The sequence below is a fragment of the Mus pahari genome, chromosome 11 (genome assembly GCF_900095145.1).
Source record: "Mus pahari chromosome 11, PAHARI_EIJ_v1.1, whole genome shotgun sequence".
Lineage (NCBI taxonomy): Eukaryota > Metazoa > Chordata > Mammalia > Rodentia > Muridae > Mus > Mus pahari.
Genome location: NC_034600.1, coordinates 8,705,625 through 8,717,834, shown reverse-complemented (window position 1 = coordinate 8,717,834; position 12,210 = coordinate 8,705,625). Strand labels below are relative to the sequence as shown.

Below are 12,210 nucleotides of genomic sequence, written 5' to 3'. Positions count from 1 at the left end.
TCTCTCTCTCTCTCTCTCTCTCTCTCTCTCTCTCACACACACACACACACACACACACATATTCCTCAGTTGGTCTTTCTGGCCAGTTTTAGTGATTTCATGTTGGAAAGATTATCCACCAGTGAACAGGACCAGACAGCCTCTAGTTTTGCTTTGATGGTACTGAGAAACAGTAACCTTTCACTGGGTAGCTGACTTGAGTACATTGTACTTAGAAGTATTTTCAGTTACTCAAACATTTTCCCTTAAAAGAATTTAGTTCACCAAAGTTTCAAACCCTAGTGCCACTTTCTCAGGCTGTGAAAGGCTGTCCACAATTTGACTGAAATTTCAATCCATTCCTGTGCTGTGCTCAATGTGTGCATATGTGTGGGAGTTGTAAATTGAGGCCTTAACCACCAGAGTTAATCTCTTTTTTAAATCTGTATTAACCTTAATGATCTGAAGTGCACTGGCCAACACTGGGCTATTGAGACAGAAGAAAAAACTCCCCTTGACTATCAATAGTTTATTAGGGGCTTAACTGAAGTGACCTACTGTAGTTGTGTTCTGCTGAACAAGGCTACAGGCTTTTTGTGGAAAGGGAAGGAATTGAGGGTTTCATTAAAAAGTAATTTGTGCTTTCTACTAACTCATTCAAAGAGAGTCTCAATTGCTCTTTATTCACACAGAGTTAATACAGTATCACAATGTTTCTCAATGAATGAGTTGTAACAAAGAAAAATTTTACATTTTGAAAGGAAAAAATTCTTTTTAACTGTAGTAAGATTGATAGCTACTTAAAAGATTACACAATCTTTCTTTCCTGTGCTCATTTAAAGTTGGAATATTAATTAAAATTGTGCTCAGATTATGTGACTGTATGCTGCAGTAATTAAAAGCAATTAAAATATATATGAAAGTTGGTCACGTGTAAGTTTGTTTTGTTAGGTTTGTTTTAGAAAAAGTATTCTGAAGCCAAATATCTTCTAAATATAGTTTTATTTGTATCAGGTCAAAAAATATTCCTAGTTTAGCATAGAGAATTATTCATGATTCGAAAATCTGTGACAATATTGTAGATCAGTGGTTCTCTCAACCTGTGGGTAACAACCCACTTGGCAAACATCTATCTCCAAAAATATTTATATTACAATTCATAACAGTAGCATAATCACAGTTACAAAGTAGCAATGAAAATAATTTTGTGGTTGGGGTTCACCACAGCATAAAACATTGTATTAAAGGGTCCTAGCATTAGGAAGGTTGAGAACCACTGCTCTGGATGGGTGCTCCTTTGAAGACTTGAAGATGGAAAAATATATTTAATCCTATCTCTTTACTTTTGTTTCACATTAGGCAGAACCTTGCTGTCATGAACCACTAAGATAGATGTCAACTTTTTTGAAATTCTATAAATAAAAGACAAAGCACATGAAGAGCTTATTTGTGTCCAAAATTGTTTATAATTTCAGAATTAAGATTACTTTAATTAATGGTATATCCAGACATTTTTTACTTAAACAGATGGCCCATAATTTTTGCCACCATCACAAATGTCATAAAAACCACAGAAGGTCAAAGGATGAGCAAGGTCAAAGACTAAGTTATCCATTTTCCCCTGAATAGTTCGACATCTCTCTTGTTCAATCCAGAGCCCATTAGATTATAAGGTCAGCATGGAATGAGGAATCATTAGATTTATATCCTTAAAACTGAAGGAAAAAATTGAGATTCAGCTATGCAGGAGCCCTCAAATTAATGTTCACTTTATCAAGTAAAATTATATTTCAGTAAATCTCCAGTGGAAAGGCTATTGTTATTCACATTTGACTTATATAGAACCATTAGGAAAAAAAAATCTCTATTTTTTCCAACTCTGAAAGTACGTGTACTTTAACTTCCATAGTGGCATACAGGCCAAGTAGGTTAACCTAGTTTGCATATTCATGAAGTTTTAAAATCAATGACAGCTTCTAAGAGGAGACAAAACTTATACAACTGCATTCAGCTTGAATAATGTCAGATAGTAAGCACTGGAAATAAAAATTATTGTGCTTATTAATTCACTGATAACTATACAGGAAACCAAGTTTTAAGAAAGAAAATGAATAAACTTACCCCTCACAAGTTCTTTATCACTAACAGCTAAGGTAGCTCATATTCAGAGATTACAGCTGCCCCTCCTTACTCCTGCTTCTATTTTATGTTTTTTAAAGTCTTTTTGTCTTCAGTTAAAGATGAGTTGATGATCATCTTTTCAAAGAAATGATAAATCCCTATATATTTATTTCTGTCACATATTATACTCGATGATATACACACGTTAAAATTTTAAATATTGCTATTTTGGAATAAACATCTGCTGTCTAATTTTGAAGGGAATTATCTTTTTAATCTGTTTTCAGTTCTATTGAATGAATTAAAGAAGGACATAGAGATTTGCAGATAGATGGATGGTAAGAAAAGTATTATATTTAATTCAAATAAATCTATAAGGGTCATTGTGCTTAACATTTAGAATTATGTGCTTATTACTACAAATAATGAGTCAATGTTTTCTAGCATAGTGAAATTTCCATGGAACTGATAAGTCAGTCCTATCTTACTATCTGATTTGAGATAAATAACTCAATGGTCCTATGAACATCTCTCAGATCCTTAGTGAATTACATGACGAATTAGTGACCATAGCCACATACAGAGTACTTAACTCTGCAGATCCGTGATATAAAAGCCATCATCTAATTTGTTACTATGTTGAAAACACAGTGATACTAAAGCTAGAAAAAGCACAAACTGACTTTGCTGTTCTTACACATTTATGTCCTGGATGAAAAGTAATACATAGGCAAAGTTTAGATACATAATTATTTTTGTAGTATGCTGAAGAATTTGTGTAACTAGGAAATTATAGCAGCAACCCAAATATGAAGCATTCATGGTAATTACTGAGCCCTCCACCACTGACCTTTTCAGTGAATGATACTACACATTCCACGAGTGTTTGACTTAGAAGTATGAGAGAAACTGGTGACAACCAACAGGAGATGGCTCTGTGATGCTCAGTATGCAGGAATGAAAATCCCTGGACATATCAACCCTGTTACAGTAATTAAACCTTGGGAGGGCAATAATCCAGGAGTTATTTTGACTTTTGTTATTTATTTTTAGTGTATGACACTGTGTTTAAAATATAGAACTGTGTAGGCAACTGGGAATTATCAAGTCTTTTGTGAGATCAACTCTGAATCTTTCTATTTAAACCACTGACTTCAATGATTCAATCAGATAAAATTCAGAGTTGGATTAGTCTATCACACAGACATGGCCTACCCTTTGGTATATACAATATGAGAATTCCATCATTACTTACCTGTGACATCTGCAGCCATCAAACCTTCTGCTCTGATGACTTTCACCTGGAGAAATCCTACGTCTTTTAGGTTGTTAAATATCCTCAGTGGGCTCTGAAAAACCCAAGCGTAGGCATTAGGGGGAAAAGCAAAACAAAAGAAGCCTCAAAAAATATGTTTAGAAAATACTAAGTTTTCTCAGCATGTTGTCTCAAGGGTCAAAAGTCATTTGTGTTTTTCCAATACAAATTATTCTTCCTGTGTCAGGAATGCACACAAATGTATGTGCACATGAGAACATGCTTTCGTGTGCATGGTCATACACATGCACATACACTTATGTAACTAGTGATGATGATTTTTGAAATAAAAATACCATAATTACTACCTATAAATAACCCTCAGTAGATGTTGAGCATGAGCTACGAAGCAAATCTCTCCAATGGCTTCTCTCAATGGCTTCTATTAAAGCACCTCAAAACAACCACCTTTCATCTGTAAATATGATAGCTTGAAGATTATAATAACCAATGTTAACTCTCAACTGATTGGTTATATGACACTCTTCAGACATAGGGAGTTATTGAGAAAGTTAGTACTAAAAAGTTATTTTTCTACCACTTTATTCTTAGTGTTTAGATGAGGAATAAATTATCTAAAGACTTTGCTAATAGTTACTTCAAAGAGTTACATAGTTTTCTAAAACTTTTAATGGAGGCATTTTGAAAAAATAAATCAAGTTAAAAAATAAAATAAATTCAAAGGTAGTGAGGAACTTTTTTTAAGATTATATTTGTATTTGCTATAATGTACAGAACTGTGAGAGGTTTTGGTAGAACCAGATAATAAGAGCTATTTCACTTAACAAATTGACTGTGGTATCTTAATAAGCACAGTGCCTGAAGAAACTGAAGTGGGAACACTAACATAAAATGAGTGAGAACTCTAAAGAATGAGTAAATGCAGCAGAATTCTAGAACACTGGTATGCATTTTGTTTACAATTCATTTGGGTTTCCTATGGTAAGGCCACTGCTTCTAATGAGCACATTAAAGACACTCAATTTTGGGCTGGTGAGATGGCTCAGTGGGTAAGAGCACTGGACTGCTCTTCCGAAGGTCTGGGGTTCAAATCCCAGCAACCACATGGTGGCTCACAGCCATCTGTAACAAGATCTTCTGGAGTGTCTGAAGACAGCTACAGTGTACTTACATATAATAAATTTAAAAAAAAAATCTTTAAAAAAGACACTCAATTTTGCACCTCCTTTAAAATGTTTCATCACAGCATAGTTTAACATGCTTCTGCATTAAAAAAAACTTATCTATCAAAATGTTGCTAGAGTAAAAGCAGCCTCATTAGTGTATTACTCGTGTAGGGTACAGGCAAACTAAAGCTTGTACAATATGAAGTCTATCAGTCCTGGATGGTTAGTCATTATTTACCCTGAAGCTATGCCCTTGGTATTCTGAGAGGAAGAAAGACAGATAAATGTGTAATCTCATAGCATGACTTTCTAAAACAGTACTCATACAAAGATTACCTCTTAATCTCTGCTACAAACAACTGTTTATCACCAAAACTTTATTTAAAAGGCTCATTTGGCTGGATTTAGTTTAAATGCACTTGTGTCTCTTTCTAAATCCCTACAAATCTAATGTTTATCATTGGGGACCTTAGGCAGCAGGGCTGTGGTTCTGATGTTTCCAGGTAATGCTGTGTTCCACAGCACTGATAAAATTAGCCCAGGGTCTTATCTCAGAGCTCACTCAATACATTAAACCTGGTAGGAATTCTCCCCTCATGACGGGGAAAGTTTCATGGAAAGGGTTTGCCACTTTAATTTTTCCAGGAGTGATTAAAACCAAATTTCATTGTGTCCAAAACAAATATCAGTCAGAGTCGTTTTGCTCTGGGATGCTTATGGGGCAGCCACAGCCACACTGACTAGGGTTTCAGTCCTGAGCCCCAGGTTCACATTTAGAGGGAAGGCTGATTACAGTGTGAATGATTCATTCTCCCAGTCACCTGACATTTGACAATTATTGAAATTTCTACTGTTTAAACCAGTGACACATAGAGTATAATTAAAAACTCAAAGAAAAAAACAAATAAATATTAGTTTAAAATTAATTTTATGAAAAGCTTTATCAAGGGTTATTCCCACATAGTTATTTATGGATATTTTAGGAGGTCTCAAAACCTGTGTGGTTTTTGAAGCTAGAAATTTCCATAGCAGAGGAATCCATGATTTGCTGTGAATCCTTTCAGCCCTCAATAGATGGGGAAAGATTGAAATGCTCTGGAGAGGAGCCTCTTTATTTTTTTAATGAAAGGCTGTATAATATATTTTCTCTATGGCTGCAGCAGCTGTCAGAGAGCGCATCGTGGTTCAGCTCTATTACAGGAGAGGCAATACCCCATCCTATGGCACAGAGATGCTCTGAGGGGCCAGAGCTGATTGACAGCTTGTCACCATGACGTCTTATTCCATCTCTGTTATGGAGAAAATTAATGTCACAGCACCAGCCTTATGACTTGCTGTCATCTTAGAGCCGCTCACCTTTTATCAATGCTCTAAATAACATTTCAAGCCCAGCGTCTCACGGTGGACAATCCGGTCAAGGGACATTAAATCAGATGACTGTGAAATGTCATAATAAAAATGGAATGCTAACAACTTCTTCTCTAAACCAGCTCCTCTGGTTTTTAAACTGTGACAAGGAGGAGCAGGGGTTCAGCAAACCCGTTCTGAAAAGGTCAAACAGCAGCTCTTGGACTACTACCCATTACTACCCGCCCCTATTGACCTTCCCTCTTCCCCTCCCTGCAAAGGCGAAAAGAACAAGAAAATGGAATTAGCCACCTTTTCAGAATGTGCTGATCAAATAGTAGCTCACACAGGAATGTCTGTTTAATTCGTGGGGTTTCCCTGTTGAGCAATGACAAGATTCTCTAGAGCTGTTGAATATCAGAGCCGGGCAATTCATTACTTTCTCTACCCTGACGAGTACCAAATCTAAACAAAGTCAAATTCTTAAGTTTAACCTCAACTTTAAGTATGCACACACGAGTACACACACACACACACACACACACACACACACACACACACACACACACACACAGCATGTTCATGCATTTTAGAAGAAAAAACGCTGGGATAATTCACTAATAAGTTACTTCCTCTGTATGTTTCTTCAAAACAAGGGATATTTTAAACCTCGTATAAAATCCATTCATTTCACAATACATAAAGTATAAAATCCTTTAAAACCGCCAAGACGTTGCTCTTTGTCCTTGCAGTGCGGTGAGTTAACGCTAATATAGCGCATGCGCTCTTCTGCATTACCGCTTGTCTCTAGAGGGAAAAAGAAAGACCTGTGCCTGAAATCCGGGGTTACGACAAAGCATATTTAAACATGATTTAGCTTTTAAATAATGGAATATTTATTAATGGAATGGAAATAGCGGTTTATAGTAAATCTATTCCACAACAACAAAACAATCAATAATAAGTAGATTACTTCTAATTATGCAGACAGCACTATCATTTTCATACATGGACGGTATCAAAATAGTGATACAGTAACTACAGACTGGAAATGCCCAGATGAATTTTCATGTAAATATAACAATTCCTTCATAGTAGTTTTAATTCAGGTGGCTCATTTCCCAAAAATAAAGAATATATTCTATTAGAGTATCAAAATGTGAAATAATTTTCATAATTGCAATTATATATTAGAAGATACTACACAAAAACTTAGGCACTTAGGTGGTTTAAAAATATACACTCTTTAGCCCTGCTAAGTCACCTCTCTCTATTAAACCGTTTATGATAATACTATTGGTGGATGAGTTGTACAAGCATTAGCAGACAGCTGATTCAGTGGAGATAGCCAGAATAAATTTGCTGAGGCGGACATCCTGCTAATCTGTTTGAAGAATATTGTAGAGCATTAGCACCAGCACTTCATGTTATCTGCACAGCCTGATAAGGTACATCTTTATTAAATTCAGTTATTGAAAGGATGTCAGTCAGCAAATAGGAATATTTTTTAAAAAGCCACTCTTTGTTAGTCAGAGCTTGGTTTCATGGCTCAGTGTCTAGAGGAGCTGTCTAAACACCTGGCAGTGCTGTACAATACAAGCTTTGTGATTTTAAGTGGAAAAGCTTTCCCCTAGCTTCACGGGTACCAAGCCTTCACTGAGAGACAATGGTGGAGCAAGAGCTCCCCTCTCTGTTCATTCAGGATAACTACACCGTGGAAAAGGTATCCTGAAAGTTGCTGGGAAATAGAAGACTGGACTGACTATTTGAAGGAGATACGATTTAAGAAGGGTGATTATTTATTGGCTCTCTATTCTACTCTTCCACCCGACCCTCAATCAGAGGGAAGGAGGCTACATTTTAATTGCATTTTACAGTGACTTTTTAAATTGAAGAGGTGAAGTTAGGTTTTCTCGTAAACATCATTAATGGATATTGTCCAGGTTCCAACCTCTTAGTGTGCAGTAACTTCATTTTAGATTTAGAAAGACAAGTCTTCTTTGCAATTACACAGAACCAAGGATTAACATTAAAGGGATATATAAATTTGAGTTTTCTTTATGGAAAGTTTTGCACACACACACACACACACACACACACACACACACACACACACATCCAGAATATGCTTTGCAATGGGTTCTGGATATGACCAAGCTATAGACATCAATGGGCAATGCCCACTGTAGCTCCTGCAGAGCTGCATGGTATCTGCATGAGCCTGCCTTTTGCCTCTCAAACACTTCCTCTGAAATCTCCTTGTCAGTCTGTGTCCACAGTTTACCACCTCATGTAGTCACACTGGATCTGGAAGGAGATCATTCATACGTACATATCTCTTTAATATCTCTTCCCGCTCCTTCTGGTCCTCCATGGAATTGACAGAGAGATCAGAAATACAGACTGTGGCCGAGGCTGTCAGAGTGACAAGCAGAACCAGGTGGCCCTCACCCTCTTCCAGCTGTAACTCCAGCTTGTGCGTTTGCTCCCTACTGAGGGAAGACAGGTCAACCTGGCACCTAGAAACAAATGTTTTGAATTAGCAAGTGGCAGTTTTCACCACATCAAACAGAAATGGGTTTGTTGGAGTCCTGTGGAAAATAAAGTGATAGAAATACTATCTGAGCCAATAGAAGAAAATCAACTGATTCTCTTCACAAAATTCTGGCCTTGGCAATAAAGCTGTTACCTTATTTCCTGTAAGATACAGACTTAGGACGTCGGAATATTATACCCTCTGGTATGTGATTCATGAATTGGTGGAATTACTTGGACCAATGCAAGCTGAAGGAAACTACCGAAGCCTGGATTTCTATGCCACTGTTTCCATTGTGGCTGGTCCTTCTCCCAGTTCATGAATGCCATTGAAAAGCAAATAGAACATTTACTATAAAGAGGAGAAGTTTTACATTTCGCAAATCATCCTCACAGCACACCCACTAAATTTATGCCCTCCCAGGGTAACATACTGTGGGAAAACATGCTGTATGTGCCAGTCTTCAAGTTAAAATACCTTGCATTCTTTTCATAAACATGTCAATTGATTTTGAGGAGGCAAGTAATATAGTGACTATAAGCCTACTAACCTGAGAGAATGGGGGATGACATGGGAAAAAACAGGTCAGGCAAGAAACGGGGCTGGTAAGATTGCTCGGCGGGTGAAGGTGCTGGTAAGATTGCTCGGTGGGTGAAGGTGCTGGCTGCTACGCTTGGGCATGTGAGTTCCAACTCTGGGACCCACACGATTGAAGGAGAAAGAGTAAACCAATTTCTACAAATTATCCTTTAACACGTGTACTGTGACATATACCAAAAAATGTATTAAAATTAAGAAATAGCCAATTATCAAAATAAATGTTATCAGCATATCATAAATGAGATGAATGCCTATCAGGAAGAGATAAAATAAAATTCTTATTTCTTTTCATTCTTCACTCCAGCATTTATTTTTTGTTTTAAAATTGTTTTTTAAATACAAGTATAATACTATTTAAAGTCTTCAGAGATTGTACTTGAATTCAAATGTGTCTCTTACAAGATTTTAAAACATGAATCAAAATCTGACATTCAGTGTTTTGTGTGTACAACATTAACCATGACTATGACTAGACACAAGGTATGTGCTAAATGTTATTATTAAGAGAGTTTGCAATTAGTTTGTAACACTTCTGGGAAGATAGCTTCCCAATGCTAGAATAGGTACCAGAAACGTCACTGTTTCTGATAATACAGCATTCAGTTCAAAGTAATATCACTAATTCTCCTTAATGGTAAAATAAAATAAAATAAAAACCCAAAACTTATCAAATGCCTTATCTAACATTCTAATTGTAATTAGAATGAAGTTCTCAATAACATCCAGAGTAACTTGAAAGCTAAAACACACCACTGAATAATAATCACTCAAAAAAGCAATCAAAAGGAGAAAAGAAAACAATTTTTGTGATCTTTCCAGCACTGGGCACATTGCCTGGCCACAGTGCTTTACTGAATGAGAATAACTCTCTGGCTTGGGTCAGGTAACTGAATGGGGACTGTGATCAGGACAGAATGTTGGCTGAGTACTCTTGGGACCAAGAAGGTTCTTTTTTTATTCAGTTTACTTTTTTTGTCCCCCACATGTACTTCCCAGGCCTGTCCTTCCCTAGTCTTGTAAGGAATGCTGCCTTGCCACACACAGAAAGGAAGGCATGGGACCAACAAGCCTTATACACAGTTCCCTTCCAAGTTTACAGTCATACACATGCTGTGTGAAGATTATTCTCCCTCTCTTTAAGAGCTGGGGAAAGCGCTCTCAAGATAATCTGCTGAAAATATAATCTCAAGATAAATTGTATACTGGCAACTTTCAGATGGAATCAGACCCATAGATTTAGTGTGTGTGTGTGTGTGTGTGTGTGTGTGTGTGTGTGTTGTGCCAAATAAAAGTTTAATTTTAAATGTAATAATTTTTAATACAAGACAAACATTCCCTGAATTAGTGAATGTCATCAAATCTGCCTGTTGCTAAACCACTCGCTCTACTTATCCCAGTAGGTAGTAAGGATGTGCAATTCCTGCAGTTTGCTCCTTGCCAATGAAAAACCAAGAGGCAGAGAGGCTCCATGACATAGATACATGCAGTTAGGATTTGAGCCAGAATCAATCCCTGGTCCCTGGAATGAATGATCCAATCATTCTCCTCTACAGAACTGATACCGAATAGCTACATTCTTGGAGGCAAGTGTGCAGTTAGCAGTGTTTCTCAGAGATGGCCAGCCAGACATTTTAGCTATAGAAAACATCTAAGTTTCTAAGTATAGAGTTGTGTTGTTCTCATTTCAATATTGTAAACTACATATAAATTAGGGAAGCAAGATACAAGTTATGTTCTTATAAGACAAGAACATTTCACAAATTTAAATTTAAAAACTATGACACTAGCAAAATTTAAAAAGATAAATTTAGAGAAATACATTTGTTCTCTGCCTCAACTAAACCTTCAATATTGAATATGCTCTTAGGAAGAGTTAAAGTATTCACATGTACTATTTCAGCATTTTGACTCTCATAATTTTAGTATAAAGAACAACAATATTCTGGACATGAGAGTGTTAAGTGGCTTGCAGGTGTTCATTGTGTCTATCGGGCTTACTATTTATCTAAATTTTGCAATCTGATCCCATATTAACTGTCATTTTTTTTTCTTTTACAACTTAGCCAAGCTGTCTTGTTAACTTGAAGATAAAGTTTGCATTGCATTACAGCTTCATTGCTGAGTACTCAATCAAATGACTGCTGGTATGGGGTATAGCAAAAGAATTTTCCATTTCCTTTCAGCTTTTGAACAAATATGTACAAAGACAGAACCCTTGTGGCATAGTCTACTGCCCTGTGAATCTAGTACTAATTGGTGTGGGATGAAGTGCCTGTATTTGGCTCACCTCTACTGATGTGTCCCTCACAAAGGAAGGATTCATCACAGACAAACTATAGAAGGAAGTGATTATCCACAGGACCCAGGCATAAAAAATGCTTATCAAAAATGAAAAAGCGAAATTATTTTTTAAAAAATGTACTAATATAAATTCATGAACCCAAAAATACTTTGACAGAGATGAAGAGACCAGAGTCACAGTTCCTTACTTCCAGCCCTGTTTCCCACTAATTAGTTGTAAGACCTTTTCCAAGAAAACTTTCCCTTTTGAATTTCACTTTTCTCATCAGCAGCTATGAGCTAATTGAACTGATGAACTCTGAATTTTCAGAATCCCCAGTCTCAGGAATTTTGATAACTCTATCCATGTTTACAGTTGTGTCTTTGCTGCTTTGCAATTTCTACAAACTAAAACTTAAAAGAACATGTTTATAAGTAATGAAATATTATTTTATACCATTCTTTCCCCCTTCCTCTTCTACTCTCTCACTTTCTTTCTCTTTCTTTGATTTATTTTCCCCAGTCATTTCATTCACCCACACCCTGACTCACTCCTGAGTACAGGTCAGACCCTCAGATTTCTAGAGGTGACCTGTTTTATTTTTTTTAATTAGATGTTTTCTTCATTTACATTTCAAATGCTATCCAGAAAGTCCCCTATACCCTCCCCAGCATCCTGCTCCCCAACCCACCCACTCCAGCTGGTTGCCTATTTTAAAACTAGGTTTTCATCTCTTTATTTTAGAACATTGAATACCACCAACTTGGTGTTCCAATAAACAAGGTTATGGGACTTCAGAGTATACTACCAACGGGTCAGAATGCTGGACTGAAAAACTCATTTGTATTAGTATATTAAGAAAATCACGTTTTTGCTCCGGTGCACTGCCGGGGAAAGAGCGGAC

General features: G+C 36.6%; 1 protein-coding gene across 4 annotated transcripts in view; it reads right to left on the bottom strand.

The window, feature by feature from the left end:
- Window positions 1-12,210, bottom strand: part of Mctp1 (multiple C2 and transmembrane domain containing 1) — a 595,681-nt gene that overhangs the window by 199,433 nt on the left and 384,038 nt on the right. For all 4 annotated transcript variants that reach the window (XM_029544133.1, XM_029544132.1, XM_029544131.1 and 1 more), the window contains 2 exons: window positions 8,222-8,408; window positions 3,356-3,449 (listed from right to left, as the gene is read on the bottom strand). In XM_029544133.1, coding sequence (XP_029399993.1) covers window positions 3,356-3,449; window positions 8,222-8,408 — 281 coding nt within the window. The remainder of the gene's footprint in view (window positions 1-3,355; window positions 3,450-8,221; window positions 8,409-12,210) is intronic.